Source organism: Mobula hypostoma, chromosome 29 (genome assembly GCF_963921235.1).
Source record: "Mobula hypostoma chromosome 29, sMobHyp1.1, whole genome shotgun sequence".
Lineage (NCBI taxonomy): Eukaryota > Metazoa > Chordata > Chondrichthyes > Myliobatiformes > Myliobatidae > Mobula > Mobula hypostoma.
This window is the reverse complement of record NC_086125.1, coordinates 30,083,975-30,105,549: the sequence shown is the minus strand read 5'-3', so window position 1 is coordinate 30,105,549 and position 21,575 is coordinate 30,083,975. Positions and strand designations below refer to the sequence as shown.

Here is a 21,575-nt window from a genome sequence, read left to right as displayed (position 1 = left end):
TGTGAAGATTGTGCTGAGCAGCCCACAATTGTCATAGAATATAAACTTATAGCTTGCGTTGTCTCCATGCTTCTGGCACCTACTTAGCATGCCACAACCCACTAAACCTAACCCATCATCTTGAGAATGTGGGAGGAAACCAGAGTACCCAGGGAGCGTACAAAGTCCTTACAGACAGCAGTGGGAATCGAACCCCAATCTTACAGCTTGACCCGTAAAGCATTGTGCTTACTGCTACACCATCATGCCATCCCACAGGCTTGCTGAATGATCCGAAGAGGATCAAGGGCCTCTTGTTTATTTATACGGCGTAGTATAGGCTCTTCTGGCCTTTCGAGCCACACTGCCCAGCAACCCCCGATTTAACCCTAGACTAATCACAGGGTAATTTACGGTGACCAATTAACCTACCAACAGATACATCTTTGTAATATGGGAGGAAAGCCCAGCACCTGGAGAAAATCCAAAGGCATAAATACTCCTTACAGATGATTTTCAAATTAAACTCCAAACATTGCGGCCAAAAAGTTCTATATTAACTTCATCAGTCCACAGGACTTGTTTCCAAAATGCATCAGGCTTGTTTAGGTGTTCCTTTGAACCTTTCGAATAGAACTTTTTGGCTGCAATGTTTGGAGAAAAAAGGGTGCAGAATTTCATGAAAAGAACCCCTCTCCAACTGTTAAGCACGGGGCTGGATCGATCATGCTTTGGTGTTGCAGCCAGTGGCACGGGGAACATTTACTGGTAGAGGGAAGAATGAATTTAATTAAATACCAGCAAATTCTGGAAGCAAACATCACACCGTCTGTAAAAAAGCCGAAGATGAAAAGAGAATGGCTTCTACAACAGGATAATGATCCTAAAAATGCCTCAAAATCCACAATAGACTACCTCAAGAGGCACAAGCTGAAGGTTTTGCCATGGCCCTCACAGTCCCCTGACCTAAACATCATTGAAAATCTGTGGATAAACCTCAAAAGAGCAGCACATGTAAGACAGCCCAAGAATCTCTCAGAACTCGATGCCTTTTGCAAGGAAGAATGGGCAAAAGTCCCCCAGACAAGAACTGAAAGACTCTTAGCTGGCTACAAAAAGCATTTACAAGCTGTGATACTTGCTAAAGGGAGTGTTACTAAGTATTGACCATGCAGGGTGTCCAAACTTTTGCTTTGGACCCTTTTCCTTTTTTGTTATTTTGGAACTGTTAAAGATGGAAATAAAAAAGTTTTCTTGCTTAAAATATTAAAGTAATGTGTCATCTTTAACCTTATGCCTCTTGGAAATCAGGTCATCTTTTACTCGCTTAGCTATTCACAGTAACAGAAATTTTGACCGGGGTGCCTAAACTCTTGCATGCCACTGTATATCCCAAAGAGGAAGAAATATTCTAGAGAGAAGATGACACAATTGTGGTTAACAAAAGAAGTCAAAGCCAACATAAAAGCCAAAGAGAAGGCATATAATAGAGGATAAATTAGTGTGAACTTAGAGGATTGGGAATTTCTGGAAGCAATTCGGAAGGCATGGGATATATGTGTCCCAAAGAGGAAGAAATGTTCTAAAGGCAAGGTGACACAATCATGGCAAACAAGGGATATCAAAGCTAACTTAAAAGCCAAAGAGAGGGCATTTAATAGAACAAATATTAGTGGGAAGTGAGAGGATTAGAAAGCTTTTAAATACCAACAGAAGGCAACTACAAATGTCATTAAAAAGGTACAGATAGAATACAAAAGTGAGCTAGCCAATAATATTAAAGTGGATACCAAAGGTTTCTTTAGATACACAAAGTGTAAAAGAGAGGTGAGAGTGGATATTGGACCATAGGAAAACAACACTAGAGAGGTAGTTGTGGGAGACAAGGAGATGGTAGACAAACTGAAGACGCATTTTGCGTCAGTCTTCATTGTGAAAGACAGTGGCAGTATGATGGAAGTTCCAGGAGTCAGGGGTCATAAAGGTTTGAAGATTGATGATTCATCTCAACCAGATGGTGTACACCCCAGGATTCTGGAAGAGGTGACTGAAGAGATTGTGGAGGCATTATTGATGATCTTTCAAGAATCACTAGATTCAGGAATGGTTCCGGAAGAATGGAAAATTGCAAATGTCACTCCACTCTTCAAGAAGGGAGAAAGGCAGAAGAAAGGAAATTATAGGCCTATTAGTCTGAAATCAGTGGTTGGGAAGATGTCGGAGTCGATTGTTAAGAATGTGGTTTCAGGATACTTGGAGGTTCATGATAAAATAGGATGTAATCAGCATGGTTTCCTCGAGGGAAATTTTTTTGCTTGACAAGTGTGTTGGAATTCTTTGAAGAAATAAGAAATTGGGTAGACAAAGCAGAATCAGTTGATGTTGTGTACTTGGATTTTCAGAAGGCCTTTGACAAGTTGCCACACGAGGCTGTTTAACAAGCCACGAGCCCATGGTATTACAGGAAAGATCCTAGCATAGATAAAGCAGTGGCTGATTAGCAGGAGGCAAAGAGTGGGAATAAAGGGAGCCTTCTCTGGTTGGCTGCAAGTGACTAGTTGTGTTCCACAGGGGTCTGTGTTGGGACCAATTCTTCTTATGTTATATGTCAGTGATTTGGATGATGGAATTGATGGCTTTGTTGCAAAGTTTACAGATGATACGAAGATAGGTGGAGGGGCAGATAGTTTTGAGGAAATGGGCTCCAAAAGGACAGACATAGAGAAAATGGACAAAGAAATGGCAGATGCAATACAATGTCAGTCCTGTATGGTCATGCACTTGGGTAGAAGAAGTGAAAGGGTTGACTCTTTTTGAAATGGAGAGAAAATACAAAAATCTGATGCGCAAAGGGATTTGGGAGTCCCTGTGCAGAATTCCCTAAAGGTTAATTTGCAGGTTGAGCCTGTGGTGAGGGGGGCAAATGCAATGTTAACTTTCATTTCGAGAGAACTAGAATATGAAAGCAAGGATGTAATGTTGAGACTTTATAAAGCACTGGTGAGACCTCACTTGAGCAATTCTGGGTATCTTATCTTAGAAAGGATATGCTGAAACTGGAGAGGGTTCAAAGGAAGATCACGAAAATTATTCCAGGATTACATATCTTATCATATGAAGACCGTTTGATGATGCTGGCTCTGTATTCACTGGAATTCAAAAGAATGATGGGTGACCTCATGGAAATCTATCAAATGGTGAAAGGCCTTGATAGAGTGGATGTGGGAAGGATGTTTCCTATGATGGGAGACCAGAAAACACAGCCTGAGAATAGAAGTGTGTCCTTTTAGATGAGGAGGAACAACTTTAGCTTGAGAGTGGTGAATCTGGAATTCGTTGCCACATGCAGCTGTGGAGGCCTAGTCTTTATGTATGTTTGGGACAGAGGTTACAGCATGAAGGGATACGGGGTTGGGGAGGGGGAGGCAGGAGATTGGGACTGAGAGGAAACTTGGGTTCTGCCATGATGAAATGGTGGAGCAGACTTCATGGGCCAAATGGCCTAATTCTGCTCCTATATCAAGGGTTTTCTGGGTCAAAAGATGAAGAGAACAGTAAACCATTGAAATAAGTTGGTTACCAAGAGTTCTCATGTTGAGGAGTATTGGACGCAGTAAAATCTGTGAGTTCTGCGCATTAATACAGAAAAATGATTCAGAAATGTACCTTGCAAAGTGATCTTTGACTGTTGACGTTGAAGCAAAGCTTTAGGTTCACTTGAATTAAAACTATTGCTGTGAAATGTATAATCTCATGAATGAGTTTTCCTGTTCAGGTGCTGGGACACCAGATTTCTGAGTACAATCTGCCGGAGGTCAATCTAATAGGAGAGCACTCAGATACAGCAGAGCTTGGCCGAATGCTACAACTTGTGCTGGGCTGTGCTGTCAGCTGCGAGAAAAAGCAAGGTAAGGAATCAGCATAGCATTGGGTGATATTCTAGGCTGCAATGTTTGGATGGACCATTATCATGGCATTTTCATGTTGCTATGGTTTATTTTATGCCAGGGGTCAGCAACCTCTTTGCCTCTGTGGGCCAGATCACGTATTAATGAGCGGACAGTGGGTCAGATAAATGCCATAAAACAGGGGTCCCCAACCTTTTTTGCATGGCAGACCGGTTTAATATTAACAATATTCTTGCAGACCGGCCAACCGGAGTGGGGGAGTGGGGGTGTGGTTATTCAAGTAGGGTTAAACTCACCTTAACATGTCTTTTGCAGTTAGGGTTGCCAACTTTCTCACTCCCAAATAAGGGACAAAAGTGACAGTCAAATCCCGGAACACTTTACCCCGGAAAGACTACCATGACCATGAAGTCTTGTGTGCATGTGTGACGTGCGCACGCGCGTACTTACCAATTTTTTTTCTCACAAATCGGTTTTGCCTTCATCTTCCTGCCTATACTGTACATGCATTATTTCTACTTTATATAGGCTGTATATTTATCATATCATTCCTGCTTTTACTGTATGTTAGTGTTATTTATTTTCGGTTTTATGTGTTATTTGGTATGATTTGTTAGGTTATTTTTTGGGTCTGGGAACGCTCAAAAATTTTTCCCATATAAATTAATGGTAATAGCTTCTTCGCTTTACGCCATTTCGGCACGAAAGATTTCATAGGAACGCTCTACCTTAGCGGGTTAAATATGAGACAAGAGCAGGCCCGTATGGGACAAACCAATTTAGGCCAATATACAGAATGTCCCAGCAAATACTGGACAGTTGGCAACCCTATGTTTAAGTTCAACAGTGCGTCACAGGGAATGAGGAAAGGTGCAGCTGACTCATATCGTTTCTTCACGGCCCGGTAGCACATGCTTTGCGGCCCGGTGGTTGGGGACCACTGCCATAAAAAACTTGAAATATGGGAATAACCATATAACATACAGCAATTACAGCACGGAAACAGGTCATCTCGGCCCTTCTAGTCTGTGCCTATTTAAATACATCTAGTTATGTTTTGCTTCAAATTAATGAATAACGCATGCTAGAAAATCATTTGTTCTTAAGGTTGCCTACCCCTGTTTTGTGTTATTTGCCTCATGACTTCAGATGTGGGTCTGACAAAAGTCTGATAACAAGCTCAGTGGTATCAAAGCACTTGTGCCCAGCAAAACTATCTGTCATTTAGCACTAAGTGTTCTAAAATGATCCTCTGCACATGAAAAATGTCACTGCCTCAGCAAGAATATCTTTTCTTATCCCAGAATACATGGTGGGATAATTATAGCAAATTCGTTTTTTAATCACTCTTTTCAGTGTCTTGGATTGTTTGGTGATGATGCTTCTGGTGCTTTTAATGGCAAGTGTTTTTGAACTTGTTGAAGCTATTTAAAGCATTACATATGAAATGTGTTATTAATGGACCATAGCATTCAATATTACTTAAAGGAATTTGCAGCATATTCTGGGAAAAGGTTTGAGAGCAATTTATGACTGTGATGCTCAAGGGTGACATGTTTGATTTTGGTCTATGGTTAATACAGCACTATTTTGTATAAAAGACCCAAAATGCTGGAGGAACTTAGCAAGTTGGGTAGCATCTGGAGAGGAATAAAGAGTTAACATTTTGGGCCAAGACCATTCATCAGAACTATTTTGAATAATCACATTTAAATCTTCTGCTGCTGCCCCCTTTGCCCTAGATCCATGGGACCCTTCAGTACAAGGGTCTTTCTGTACCTACAGTTATTCTCATTATTAATCATTTGCAAATTCCTTTGCCCTGCCCCCACCCCAGCTACCAGACTAGAAATGGAATGCTATGCTATGCTGGCATGTAACATTCCATCTCGTCTCCCAGCTGCTTTGGTAATCCCCAGAGTGACCAGACAGTTCCAATATAAGTTGAGGCCAGAACTGGAAACCTGTCCTTGAAAGGGACTTCTATACTGTGCTGCAGGAAATTGCTAACCTGATCATTTCTGAAACTTTTCTGACTGAGATACAGTTCTAATTAATTAACTGAGGCAAACAGTGTTTTTAATGTTACGAGTGTGATGTTACCATACAACAAAGTATTTTCCTCTTGCAGAATACATCCAGCACATCATGACACTTGGGGAGTCTGTACAACATGTTGTAATGACAGCCATTCAGGAGGTAAGCAGATATGTCATTTCTCTGAAATGACTTAATTCTAAATTGTATTTTTCAAATTGCTGCTTCATTTACTTTGCAAATGAACATGTAGAGAAACACCAAATACTTTTGTTCTTTTGTTTTCTTTCCATCCATGTTCTTTTGTTTTCCAGTCAACTCATTACTGCAGTAGATGGCATACTGCAGGTCGACCTTCACTAATCCGACTACCTGTAATCCGGTTCCTTTGATAATCCGCACTGATTTCAAATTTTCCACACAACTGTAATTTCAAATTTTCTGGGCCACTGTACCAATCTGCTATGCATTGTTTTGGTTGCGCTAGATCTGTTCACGTGTTGGCGAGCTCCTGTAAGCACAGGCAGACGATTCCTGCTGGTTTTCCTGCATTTATTAATATCATTTGTGTGAGGCGTGGCCACCCAGTACCCGCCTGTCTCGCCCGCCAGCAGCGGGAGAGCTGGCGCACGCTGGGTTGGTCCACCTTCTCGCCCGCCTGCCGGCAGTCGCGCACTGCCCTTTGGCGTCACTCAGCCGGTGCTCCATTCTCTTCTGCCTACGACCTCAGACCAGACGTGGTAACCCGCTGAATTTAAGCATATTACTAAGCGGAGGAAAAGAAACTAACGAGGATTCCCTCAGTAACTGCGAGTGCAATGTAGTCTTTGGGGTAACTGCAAGTCTGTGTCTTTGCTATCGCTTAGCTCACGCTTGAGTGCTGGTAGTGGGTGCACTTTATTTTTTGCCAGTGGGGGGCTGGGGGGGAAGGATTGTTGCTCGTTGCCGCTTACTTGCCCGGGGGTGGGGGGGGGGACTTTGGAGTTCTAACATCTAATTGTTGTTCATTCTTTGGGGCACTCCTCTGTTTCCATAGATGGTTGCGAAGAAACAGCATTTCAGGATGTATATTGTATACATTTCTCTGACATTAAATGAACCTTTGAATCCTTGATATTTTAAAGGTATGGTGAGGCGGTTAGCTATTGCTTAGTGTGATCCTTCTGTAATTTGGCATTTTCACTAATCCAGCACTCCTCAGGTCCCAATGGTGCCAGATTATAGAAGGTCAACCTGCATTTGGTGCGAGGCTTTGAGTTCCTGTATTATCTCACCTTGTCACCTGGGCACAGACTTGCTTTTCCTTCCTTAAAATATGCTGAACTTCTATTTATCCCTCTATTTCTTTATTCTACTGTGAATGTCTGAAAGAAAATGAATCTCAGGTAGTATATAGTGACATATACTACCGGAGATTCAAAGCATACTTTGATAATAAATTTACTTTGAACTTTGTTTATTGCACAGTTCCTTATTCCAAACCAATTTAGTTATACCAGTTACAACCAAACTCAAATATCTGGCAGTACCGGGAGAAATGCTTTCAGATGTCATTTTAAGAATTTATCATTATGGAAAGTGGAAACTTCTGCTGAGCATATTAAAAATAAAACATTTCATTGCACTTATGTCATAAATTTTATTACAAAAGCTTTGTTAGTAAATTATGATAAATCTTAATAGTTGCTATATTTCTAAAAGAATTACAAATGCTGGGCTAATATCTGTTTAATTTTCCTTAAATTTCAAACTGAGAACATGTAATTTTTTTTAAAAATGGCAAGAATGTTAGAAAAATAGTATTAATTTTCAGATAGAAAGAATTTGTTTTTATGTTCTTGAGGCTTCTCAAATGTGTAAATAAGAAACACAGTAACCACGTAAATACACAGCAAATCTGCACAAACTTTGAGTGACCATTTCACAGAGCTTAGTACATGTTTGTGAAGCCAAACGGGATATTCCTCCTCTTCTTTGTGAAGCCAAACAGAATATTTCTCCTCTTCAGACTCGTTTGCCTAGAAAGCGCTTCAGAACAAAAACCACATCATTTTGAACTTCCTGTGGGAAGAAACTTGTATCTGATCAACCACTGTAGTTAGACTCCAATCCCGCTCCGTCTATTGCCCCCATCACTGCACTGCACTGTAGACAGTTAAAACCACTTTTTATAATGTATATATTGCAAATACATGCTGGTATTTGTGTATTTATACATATTTATTTCATATGTCAAATTTTATTAACTTTTTTTTATATATTTCTTTATTCTTTATAATTGTTTGGTGTTTTTTATTGCATGTGCCAACACACCTCAGTAAAATCCCAATACATATACCGTACCATGCAAAAGTCTATGTATATGTGTATGTATTTTATTTATTTATTTTAGCTAGGATGTCTAAGACTTTTACACAGTACTGTATTTGTCAACATGAACAGAAACTAAATTTGTAAATCTGGCAGAAACAAAGGATGTTGGAAATGGCAAAGGTGGAGCACAGCATTAGATGTGTGGTGTGGGGCAGAGATGGAGAGGTTGGTGCGGGTGCAGAAACACCCAGCCCTCAGACACCAGACAAGGACATTTGATTCCAATCAATTGGTTCATTGATTATTACAGAATATCACTCTGGTGATTCCAGTTCCTCCCCTCTCCCTTCCCCTTTTTCCAGCCGTGATTCCCCTCTTCCTGCCCCTTTCACATTCTCAGTCCACAATAGAGACCTATATCAGAATCAGGTTTATCAAGTGGAAAGCTTTCAACTTAGGAAGTAGGAGCAGAATTAGGCCATTTGGCTCATTGAGTCCGCACTGCATCATGCTGATTTATTATCCCCCTCGACCCCATTCTCCTGCCTTCTCCTCGTAACCTTTGATGCCATGACTAATCAAGAACCTATCATACTCTGCTTTAAAAGCACCTAATGACTTGGCCTCCACAGGTGTGGCAATGAATTCCACAGATTCACCAGCCTCTAGCTAAAGAAATTCTTCCTGTGTTCTAAATAGAAGCCACTCTATTCTGAGGTTGTGTCCTCTGATCTTGAACTCACTATAGGAAACATCCTCTCCACACCCACTATATCTATGCCTTCCAATATTCGATAGTTTCAATTAGATTCCTCCCCCCCCCATTCTTCCAAACTGCAACAAGTACAGGCCCAAATGCTCCTCCTATTTAAACCCTTTCATTCCCACAACCATTCTCATGTTTTTCCTCTTGACCCTCCCAATGCCAACACATTTTTTCTCAGATAAGGGGCCCAAAGCTGATCACAGTCATCCATGTGCAGTTTGACCAATGCCTATAAAGCTACAATATTACATCCCTGCTTTTTATATTCTAGACTTCTTGAAATGAATCCTACGACTTGCTTTCCTTACTACTGATCAGCCTGCAAGTTAGGGAATCCTGCACAAGGACTCCCAGTCCCTTGATACCTCTGTTTTTTTTTAATTTTCACCCATTTAGAAAATATCCTACACCTTTTTTCCTTCCACCAAACCTCCCTGCCCTATATTCCTTGCCCATTCTCCCACTTTGTCTAGGTCCTTCTGCAGACTCCTTGCTTCCTCAACACTACTTACTCCTCCACCTGTCTTCGTATCACCAGCAAAGCTGGCCACAAAGCCATCTATTCCGCCATCCAAGCCATTGACATGTATCGTGAAAAGAAGCAGTCCCGACACTGGCAACTGCTAACATATTAGTATCTTTTCTGCAATATCATGGGCTCTTAACTTCTGAAGCAGCCTCACGTGTGACATTTTATCAAAGGCCTTCAGATAATCAAGTAAACAAGATCCTTTGACTCTCCTTTGTCTACCCTACCTGATATTTCCTCAAAGAATTCCAACATAATTGTCAGGAAATATCTTCTCTTAAAGAAACCATGCTGACTTTGGCCTAATTTATCATGTGCCTCGAAGTACTACTACTTCTTCTCAGTCTTGTTTTACAGCGGTTGCCAATTAAGATAGAAGAACGATTAGGGCCAAGTGATCATAATATGATCAAATTCACCCTGAAATTTGAGAAGGAGAAGTAAAATCAGATGTATCAGTATTACAGTGGAATAAAGGGAATTGCAGAGGCGTGAGAGAGTTGGTGAGGATTGACTGGAAAAGAACACTGGCAGGGATGACAGCAGAGCAATAGCTGGAAATTCTGGAAGCAATTTAGAAGGCACAGGATATATGCATTCCAAAGAGGAAGAAGTATTCTAGTTTTTCTCCATGTTATACTTCAATGCATTCCCATTGACTGCAATTTTGCTTTATCATCTGCCTGTCCTTCCTCAGAGTGTCACTACATACTGCATCTACTTGTCTACCAACAGCTCAATCCTCAGCCCTATGACTCCAGTTACCATCCCTCTGCCAAATTTGTTTAAAACCTGCCTGCAAAGATATCAGTCTCCATCAGGTTCAACTGTTAACCTGTGTTTTTTGTACAGGTCATAACTTCCTCGGAAGAGAACCCAATGATCCAGAAATCTGAAACCCTGCCCTTTGCACCAATTCCTCTATCACAGATTCATTTGCCAAATCATTTTATTCTCACCCTCACTGGCACATGGCACAGCCAGAAATCCAAAGATTTCTGCCCCTGGAGATCCTGCTTTTCAGCTTTCTACCTAAGTCTCCATATTCTGTCTCCAGGACCTTCTTCCCCCTTCCTACCTATTTCATTGGTGTACCAATATGTACCATGACTTCCAGTTGCTCACCCTCCTCCCTTAGAACGCCATGCACTCAATCTGAGACTTCTCTGGGAGGCAACATACCATCCACAGAATCTCCTGTCTGCTGCTCTAACTATGGAATCCCCTAGCATATCCTCTTCTTTTCCCTTCCCTTCTGAGCTACAGAACCAGACTCTGTTCCAGAGAGCATAATTCTCTACTTATAACCCTCTTGATTATTTTCCTTGTTGCTATCCATGTTGGTAATGATAATTGAACATTTTTATATTTGTCATTGCATGATTTGTAGTTACAGCATTTTTCCTTGCTCTTCAGCTTTTGACCAGAGACCCTTGTGAACCAGCACATAGTGACAGCTACAGTGAAGTGGACTGCCAGGTATTTATAGGGTTTAATTTTTGCCTGAAATCTTCATAAGTGCATTATAATAATTCAGTGATGGTAATGTTATATGATTACCATTTATGTGGGGAAGGTGTTCAAAACTGTTAAATAAATTGGCACAATGTGTTAATATTATATCCCAATGTAAAGGTTAAAGGTTAGCTGTATTTATCGCATGTACATTGAAACATACAGTGGAATGCTTTTCTGTGTGTACAGCCAACATAGTCGGATGTACAACCAGTAAGTATGTTTGTTCTGACAGTGAACTAGGTAATCATGTAGAAATTACTGAAATAAGATCTTCTCCTTTCTTTCTAGTTGAAAAGATTCAGCTTGTGTGATGAGGTAGAATCAAGAGATGAGCTCTCTCAGCGCTGTCACGAACTCGATCTTCAGGTGCGTGCTTACAAGTTGAGCCTCTGCTCGTGTGGCAGTGGCTGAGTGCATCTCTGTGTTCAAAGGTGAAATGTGGGCAAAGTTAGGTCACTAGCTCCTCAGACCTACCCTGCCATTTAACAAGCTGGTGTCATCCTCTGTGTTGACACTGTTAATACGTCTTGCCATCTTGCACATCTCAGTCAAACGCACTCTCTCTTCAAACTTTAGTGCCTACAAACATGGCCTATCCAACATTCCTTCATAAAACAATCTGTTTGTTCCATGGATTAACAACAGAACAACTTCCTCTGACCTCTGTGAGCTGCCTGTATGTCACTGAACACCACTCACACTCAGATCGGTTTTGGAAATGGCAAAGATCATCCTCATAACGCTACTGCTCTGCACTCTACATTCACAATTGTATGACTAGACACAACTCAAACGCCATTTATAAATTTGCCGACGACTAAACTATTGTTGGCAGAGTTTCAGATGGTGACAAGGAACCATACAGGAGCAAGATAGATCAGCTGGTTGAGTGGTGTCACAACAGCGACCTTGCACTCAACATTAGTAAGACCAAGGAATTGATTGTAGACTTTAGAAAGGGGAAGTCAAAGGAACACACAACAGTTATCAAGGGTTCAGAAGTAGAAAGGGTGAGCAATTTGACAAGGTTCCACGCAGTTGGCTTATTCAGAAAATCAGAAGGCATGGGATCCAGGGAAGTTTGGCCAGGTGGATTCAGAATTGGCTTGCGTGCAGAAGGCAGAGGGTCGTGGTGGAGAGAATACATTCAGATTGGAGGATTGTGACTAGTGGTGTCCCACAAGGATCTGTTCTGGGACCTCTACTTTTCGTGATTTTTATTAATGACCTGGATGTGGGGGTAAAAGGGTGGGTTGGCAAGTTTGCAGACGACACAAAGGTTGGTGGTGTTGTAGATAGTATAGAGGATTGTCGAAGATTGCAGAGAGACATTGATAGGATGCAGAAGTGGGCTGAGAAGTGGCAGATGGAGTTCAACCCGGAGAACTGTGAAGTGGTACACTTTGGAAGGACAAACTCTAAGGCAGAGTATGAAGTAAATGGCAGGATACTTGAGCAACACACATCAAAGTTGCTGGTGAACGCAGCAGGCCAGGCAGCATCTCTAGGAAGAGGTACAGTCGATGTTTCAGGCCGAAACCCTTCGTCAGGACTAACTGAAGGAAGAGTTAGTAAGAGATTTGAGAGGGGAAGGGGGAGATCGAAAATGATAGGAGAAGACAGGAGGGGGAGGGATGGAGCCAAGAGCTGGACAGGTGATTGGCAAAGGGGATATGAGAGGATCGTGGGACAGGAGGTCCGGGGAGAAAGACAATGGAGGGGGGAACCCAGAATATGGGCAAGAGGTATAGTCAGAGGGACAGAGGGAGAAAAAGGAGAGTGAGAGAAAGAATGTGTGTATAAAAATAAATAACGGATGTGGTACGAGGGGGAGGTGGGGCATTAGCGGAAGTTAGAGAAGTTGATGTTCATGCCATCAGGTTGGAGGCTACCCAGACGGAATATAAGGTGTTGTTCCTCTAACCTGAGTGTGGCTTCATCTTTACAGTAGAGGAGGCCGCGAATAGGCATGTCAGAATGGAAATGGGATGTGGAATTAAAATGTGTGGCCGCTGGGAGATCCTGCTTTTTCTGGTGGACAGAGCGTAGGTGTTCAGCAAAGCGGTCTCCCAGTCTGCGTCGGATCCCGCCAATATATAGAAGGCCACATCGGGAGCACCGGACGCAGTATATCACCCCAGCCGACTCACAGGTGAAGTGTCGCCTCACCTGGAAGGACTGTCTGGGGCCCTGAGTGGTGGTAAGGGAGGAAGTGTAAGGGCATGTGTAGCACTTGTTCCGCTTACAAGGATAAGTGCCAGGAGGGAGATCAGTGGGGAGGGATGGGGGGGGACGAATGGACAAGGGAGTCGCGTAGGGAGCGATCCCTGCGGAAAGCGGGGGAAGGGGGGGAGGGTAAGATGTGCTTAGTGGTGGGATCCCGTTGGAGGTGGCGGAAGTTACGGAGAATAATATGTTGGACCTGGAGGCTGGTGGGGTGGTAGGTGAGGACAAGGGGAACCCTATTCCTAGTGGGGTGGTGGGAAGATGGAGTGAGAGCAGATGTACGTGAAATGGGGGAGATGCGTTTGAGAGCAGAGTTGATAATGGAGGAAGGGAAGCCCCTTTCTTTAAAAAAGGAGGACATCTCTCTCGTCCTGGAATGAAAAGCCTCATCCTGAGAGCAGGTGCGGCGGAGACGGAGGAATTGTGAGAAGGGGATGGCATTTTTGCAAGAGACAGGGTGAGAAGAGGTATAGTCCAGATAGCTGTGAGAGTCAGTAGGCTTATAGTAGACATCAGTGGATAAGCTGTCTCCAGAGACAGAGACAGAAGGATCTAGAAAGGGGAGGGAGGTGTCGGAAATGGACCAGGTAAACTTGAGGGCAGGGTGAAAGTTGGAAGCAAGGTTAGGTTTCATAAGTCGAGGGATGGAGTTTAAGAGTCACGATGTAATGATGCAGCTCTATAAAACTCTGGTTAGGCCACACTTGAAGTACTGTGTCCAGTTCTGGTCGCCTCACTATAGGGAGGATGTGGAGGCATTGGAAAGGGTGCAGAGGAGATTTACCAAGATGCTGCCTGGTTTAGAGAGTATGCATTATGATCAGAGATTAAAGGAGCTAGGGCTTTACTCTTTGGAGAGAAGGAGGATGAGAGGAGACTTGATAGAGGTGTACAAGATAATAAGAGGAATAGATAGAGTGGATAGCCAGCGCCTCTTCCCCAGGGCACCACTGCTCAATACAAGAGGACATGGCTTTAAGGTAGGGGGTGGGAAGTTCAAGGGGGATATTAGAGGAAGGTTTTTTTTACTCAGTGGTTGGTGCATGGAATGCACTGCCTGAGTCAGTGGTGGAGGCAGGTGCACTAGTGAAGTTTAAGAGACTACTAGACAGGTATATGGAGGAATTTAAGGTGGGGGCTTATATGGGAGGCAGGGTTTGAGGGTCAGCACAACATTGTGGGCCGAAGGGCCTGTACTGTGCTGTACTATTCTATGTTCTATTTCAAGTTCCTGGGTGTCAACATCTCTGAAAATCTACCCTGGACCCAACATATTGATGCAATTTCAAAGAAGACATGACAGCGGCAATGTTTCATAAGGAGTTTAAGGAGAATTGTATGTCACCAAATTTCTACAGATGTACAGAAGAGATCATTCTAGTTGCATTACTGTCTGGTATGGAGGAGCAATTGCACCTGATCAGAAAAAGCTGCAGAAAATTGTGAACTCAGTCAGCTCTAGCGTTAAGAATATCTTCCAAAGGTGATGCCTCAGAAAGGTGGCATCCATCATAAAGGACCCCCATCACCCAGGATGTGCCCTCTTCTCGTTGCTACCATCAAGGAGGAGGTACAGAAACTGAAGGCGCACAGTAAACATTTCAGGACCAACTTCTTACCATTCACCATCAAATTTATGAATAGGCAATGAACCATGTACAGTACCTCAGAAATTTTTCCCTCTTTCTACACTACTTAGTTTATATGTTTATACAAAGGTTTCAAAAGCACATTTAATGTCGGAGAAATGTATATAATATACATTACATCCTGAAATGCTTTTTCTTTGCATCCATCTCTGGACACACAGCCGTAGATCTTCCAGCTCCCCCGACGACACACGGGTCTCCTGCTGTAACACCAGCCTTCGATCCACCCGTCTCCAGAACCCCGAGATCCTAAAGTTAGGCTGAGCCCTTGGCGTGCCGAGCAACGGCTAGTTGTGAAACCCCAAGAGCGGGTCCCATTCCTGCAAAAAACCATAGTCAGCGTGCAACTCCAGGTCAGGGTCTTCAAAAGAACCCTGAAAGGGAAAAAGGAAAAATGAAAGATGGAAATAGAGCTGTTTCCGAAGATGCAAGCAAAGGAGTGGCCGTTTAGCGCCATCATCACTTTGCTCTGCCCCCCCGAGTGTATGTGTTTTCATGTTTTATTGAATCACTGTGGATTCACTGTTTTATCACCCCTTGTTCAATCCCTTCCGACCTATGTTCGTGACACTTCTCATGCTCTTAAACTTTTCGATGATTTTAAGTTCCCTGGCCCCCACCGCTTTATTTTCACCATGGATGTCCAGTCCTTATATACTTCCATCCCCCATCAGGAAGGTCTCAAAGCTCTACGCTTCTTTTTGGATTCCAGACCTAATCAGTTCCCCTCTACCACCACTCTGCTCCGTCTAGCAGAATTAGTCCTTACTCTTAATAATTTCTCCTTTTGCTCCTCCCATTTCCTCCAAACTAAAGGTGTAGCTATGGGCACCCGTATGGGTCCCAGCTATGCCTGCCTTTTTGTTGGGTTTGTGGAACAATCTATGTTCCGTGCTTATTCTGGTATCTGTCCCCCACTTTTCCTTCGCTACATCGACGACTGCATTGGCGCTGCTTCCTGCACGCATGCAGAACTCGTTGACTTTATTAACTTTGCCTCCAACTTTCACCCTGCCCTCAAGTTTACCTGGTCCATTTCCAACACCTCCCTCCCCTTTCTAGATCTTTCTGTCTCTGTCTCTGGAGACAGCTTATCCACTGATGTCTACTATAAGCCTACTGACTCTCACAGCTATCTGGACTATTCCTCTTCTCACCCTGTCTCTTGCAAAAACGCCATCCCCTTCTCGCAATTCCTCCATCTCCGCCGCATCTGCTCTCAGGATGAGGCTTTTCATTCCAGGACGAGGGAGATGTCTTCATTTTTTAAAGAAAGGGGCTTCCCTTCCTCCACTATCAACTCTGCTCTTAAACGCATCTCCCCCATTTCACGTACATCTGCTCTCACTCCATCCTCCCACCACCCCACTAGGAATAGGGTTCCCCTGGTCCTCATCTACCACCCCACCAGCCTCCAGGTCCAACATATTATTCTCCGTAACTTCCGCCACCTCCAACGGGATCCCGCCACTAAGCACATCTTTCCCTCCCCCCCCCCTGCATTCCGCAGGGATCGCTCCCTACACAACTCCCTTGTCCATTCGTCCCCCCCATCCCTCCCCACTGATCTCCCTCCTGGCACTTATCCGTGTAAGCGGAACAAGTGCTACACATGCCCTTACACTTCCTCCCTTACCACCATTCAGGGCCCCAAACAGTCCTTCCAGGTGAGGCATCACTTCACCTGTGAGTCGACTGGGGTGATATACTGCGTCCGGTGCTCCCGATGTGGCCTTTTATATATTGGTGAGACCCGACGCAGACTGGGAGACCGCTTTGCTGAACACCTACGCTCTGTCCGCCAGAGAAAGCAGGATCTCCCAGTGGCCACACATTTTAATTCCACATCCCATTCCCATTCTGACATGTCTATCCACGGCCTCCTCTACTGTAAAGATGAAGCCACACTCAGGTTGGAGGAACAACACCTTATATTCCGTCTGGGTAGCCTCCAACCTGATGGCATGAACATCGACTTCTCTAACTTCCGCTAAGGCCCCACCTCCCCCTCGTACCCCATCTGTTACTCATTTTTATACACACATTCTTTCTCTCACTCTCCTTTTTCTCCCTCTGTCCCTCTGAATATACCCCTTGCCCATCCTCTGGGTCACCTCCCCCCCTCCTTGTCTTTCTTCCCGGACCTCCCGTCCCATGATCCTCTCGTATCCCCTTTTGCCTATCACCTGTCCAGCTCTCGGCTCTATCCCTCCCCCTCCTGTGTTCTCCTATCATTTTGCATCTCCACCTCCCCCTCCAGCTTTCAAATCCCTTACTCACTCTTCCTTCAGTTAGTCCTGACGAAGGGTCTCGGCCTGAAACGTCGACTGCGCCTCTTCCTATAGATGCTGCTTGGCCTGCTGCGTTCACCAGCAACTTTGATGTATGTTGCTTGAATTTCCAGCATCTGCAGAATTCCTGTTGTTTGTGGATTTAATTTGTTTTTTTTTAATGTTGATCAACAGAAAAGAGTTTCGTATCAAAGTGAAAACAGATCTCTACAAAGTAATCTAAATTAATTACAAATATAAAACAATATAATTGATTGCATAAATATTCATCCTCTTCAAGTCAGTATTTAGTAGATAAACCTTTGGCAGCAATTACAGCCTTGAGTCTGTGTGGATAGCTGTGTCAGCTTTGCACATCTGGAAACTACAATTTTTCTCCATTCTTCTTTACAAAACTGATCAAACGCTGTCAGACTGCATGGGGATCATGAGTTAACAGCCCTTTCCAAGTCCAGCCAAAAACTCCCAATTCAGTTGAGGTCTGGACTCTGACTTACCTACTCCAGGACATTAACTTTGTTGCTTTTAAGCCATTCCTTTGTAGCTTTAGCTTTATGTTTGGGGTTATTGCCTTGCCAGAAAAAAAATCTTCTCCCAAGTTACAGTTCTCTTGCAGACCTCACCGGGTTTTCCTCCAAAATATCCCTGTATTTTACTGCATTTATTTTGCCTCTGCTTTCACAAGCCTTCCAGAGCCTGCTGCAGTGAAGCATCCCTACAGCGTGATGCTGCTGCCACCATGCTTCACGGTAGGGATGGTTTCTTCCTGGGTGTCAAGGTCCCTGAGGATCTAACCTGGTCCCAACATATCGATGCAGTTATAAAGAAGGCAAGATAGTGGCTATACTTCATTCGGAGTTTGAAGAGATTTGCTTGTCAACAAATACACTCAAAAACTTCTATAGATGTACCATGGAGAGCATCCTGGCAGGCTGCATCACTGTCTGGTATGGGGGGGCGGGGTGCTACTGCACAGGACCGAAAGAAGATGCAGAGGGTTGTAAATTTAGTCGGCTCCATCTTGGGTACTAGCCTACAAGGTACCCAGGACATCTTCAAGGAGTGGTGTCTCAGAAAGGCAGCATCCATTATTAAGGATCTCCAGCACCCAGGGCATGCATTTCCTCACTGTTACCGTCAGGTAGGAGGTACAGAAGCCTGAAGGCACACTCAGCGATTCAGGAACAGCTCCTTCCCCTCTGCCATCTAATTCCTAGATGGACATAGAACCCTTAGACACTACCTCACTTTTTAACATATTATTTCTGGTTTTTTGCACAGTTTTTAATCTATTCAATATATGTATACTGTAATTGATTTACTTATTGTTGTTTTGTTTTCCTCTATATTATGTGTTGCATTGAACTGCTGCTGCTTAGTTAACAAATTTCACATTAGGCAGAAAATGGTGTTGGATAGACTGATGGGACTGAAGGCTGATAAATCCCCAGGGCCTGATGGTCTGCACCCCAGGGTACTTGAGGAGGTGGCTCTAGAAATCGTGGATGCATTGGTAATTATTTTCCAATGTTCTATAGATTCAGGAGCAGTTCCTGAGGACTGGAAGGTAGCTAATGTTATCCCACTTGTTAAAAAAGGAGGGAGAGAGAAAACAGAATTATAGACCAGTTAGCCTGACACTAGTGGTGGGGAAGATGCTGGAGTCAGTTATAAAGGATGAAATAGCGGCACATTTGGATAGCAGTAACAGGATTGGTACGAGTCAGCATGGATTTACGAAGGGGAAATCATGCTTGACTAATCTTCTGGAATTTTTTGAGGATGTAACTATGAAAATGGACAAGGGAGAGCCAGTGGATGTAGTGTACCTGGACTTTCAGAAAGCCTTTGATAAGGTCCCACATAGGAGATTAGTGGGCAAAATTAGAGCACATGGTATTGGGGGTAGGGTACTGACACGGATCGTAAATTGGTTGGCAGACAGGAAACAAAGAGTAGGGATTAACAGGTCCCTTTCAGAATGGCAGACAGTGACTAGTGGGGTACCACAAGGCTCAGTGCTGGGACTGCAGCTATTTACAATATACATTAATGATTTAGATGAAGGGATTAAAAGTAACATTAGCAAATTTGCAGATGACACAAAGCTGGGTGGCAGTGTGAAATGTGCGGAGGATGTTGAGATAATGCAGGATGAGTTGGACAGGTTGGGTAAGTGGGCAGATGCAGTTTAATGTGGATAAATGTGAGGTTATCCACTTTGGTGGCAAGAACAGGAAGGCAGATTACAATCTGAATGGTGTCAAGTTAGGAAAAGGGGAAATACAACGAGATCGTGGTGTCCTTGTTCATCAGTCACTGAAAGTAAGCATACAGGTACAGCAGGCAGTGAAGAAAGCTACTGTAATGGTATGTTAGCCTTCATAACAAGGGGAGTTGAGTATAGGAGCAGAGAGGTCCTTCTGCAGTAGTACAGGGCCCGGGTGAGACCACACCTGGAGTATTGTGTACAGTTTTGATCTCCAAATTTGAGGAAGGACATTCTTGCTATTGAGGGAGTGCAATGGAGGTTCACGAGGTTAATTCCCAGGATGGCGGGACTGTCATATGTTGAAAGATTGGAGCGACTGGGCTTGTATACACTGGAATTTAGAAGGATGAGAGGGGATCTGATTGAAACATATAAGATTATTAAGGGATTGGACATGATAGAGGCAGGAAACATGTTCCCAATGTTGGGGGGAGTCCAAAACCAGAGGCCACAATTTGAGAATAAGGATTAGGCTATTTAGAACGGAGTTGAGGAAAAACTTTTTCACCCAGAGAGTGGTGGATCTGTGGAATGCTCTGCCTCAGAAGGCAGTGGAGGTCAATTCTCTGGATGCTTTCAAGAAAGAGTTAGATAGAGCTCTTAAAGATAGTGGAGTGAAGGGATATGGGGAGAAGGCAGGAACGGGGTACTGATTGTGGATGATCAGCCATGATCACAGTGAATGGTGGTGCTGGCTCAAAGGGCCGAATGGCCTACTCCTACACCTATTGTCTATTGTCTGTTCCCGTCACATGCCGGTGATTATAAACCTGATTTTGATTCTGTTTTTGATGATGTGCAGTATTTGGCTTATGCCAAACATAGTGTTTAGTCTGATGGCTAAAAAGCTCAATTTTGGTTTCATTAGACAATAGGACATTCTTCCAGCTGACTTCAGAGTTTCTCAAACACCTTCTGGCAAATCTTAGCCAAGATTTCATGTGAGTTTTTCAACAGTGGCTTTCTCTTTGCCACTCTCCCATCTCAGCCACTGAAGCTTGTAACTCCTCCAGAGATGTTGTGGGTCTCTTAGTGGTTTCTCTCACTAGTCTCCCTTTTGTCCTCAGTTTTGGAGGATGGCCTGCTCTAGGCAGATTTACAGCTCAGCCATATTCTGTCCATTCCATGATGATTGACTTAACTGTACTCCAAGGGATATTCTTTGACTTGGAAATTCTCTTGTTTCCATCTCCTGATGCATGCTTTTCAGAAACCTTTTTGTGGAGTTACTTAGGGTATTCTTTTGTCTTCATGGTGTAGTTTTTGCCAGGATACTGACTCACAAGCAGTTGGACTTTCCAGATGCAGGTGTATTTTTACCATAATCAATTGAAAGATCTTTGTGATCATTTAACTAATTATGTGGCTTCTAAAACCAATTGACCGCACTGGTGGTGGTTTGGTGTGTCATATTAAAGGGACTTTATTTTTGTGTTCTATATTTGTAACTAATTTAGATCACTTTGTAGAGATCTATTTTCACTGTTTGTTGACCAGTATCAAAGAAAGCCAAATTAAGTCAACTGTGATTCAATGTTGTAAAACAATAAAACATGAAAACTTCCAAAGGGGGTGTATTGTAAGGTACTGCTGCCGCAAAACAACAAATTTTATGACACCTGACAGTGATATTAAGCCTGATTCTGATTAATATGCAGTATTTTCCCCTGTCTTCAGCAACTGTTGATTAGATAATGCCTTTTTGTTCACATAGGGTTCATGCAACACATCGGATTCTAATCAGACATAACAAAAGAAGATGTTGTTGACAGACTAATCACATCTGCTCTTCCATTCAGTGAGACCACAGCTGATCTTTCTCCTAAATTTACTGCAGCAGCCTCATTGTCTTACAATCTAAAATTCCATTACTCTCTGCCTTGAATATTCTTGGAGACTGAGCCTCCACTGTTCCCTGAGGTGACGTCTAGTAACCGACCATCTCTGGAAGAACATAGAACATGGAATAGTACAGCAGGAGTACAGGCCCTTCGGCCCACAATGTTGTGCCGACCCTTAAACCCTGCCTCCCATATAACCCCCCATCTTAAATTCCTCCATATACCTGTCTAGTAGTCTCTTAAATT

At 43.3% G+C, this 21,575-nt stretch overlaps 1 protein-coding gene across 2 annotated transcripts in view; it reads left to right on the top strand.

The window, feature by feature from the left end:
* Positions 1-21,575, top strand: part of LOC134339447 (protein Hook homolog 3-like) — a 99,854-nt gene that overhangs the window by 11,913 nt on the left and 66,366 nt on the right. For both annotated transcript variants that reach the window (XM_063035966.1, XM_063035965.1), the window contains exons 5-8: positions 3,755-3,887; positions 6,019-6,086; positions 10,949-11,011; positions 11,339-11,416. In XM_063035966.1, the coding sequence (XP_062892036.1) occupies positions 3,755-3,887; positions 6,019-6,086; positions 10,949-11,011; positions 11,339-11,416 (342 nt within the window). The remainder of the gene's footprint in view (positions 1-3,754; positions 3,888-6,018; positions 6,087-10,948; positions 11,012-11,338; positions 11,417-21,575) is intronic.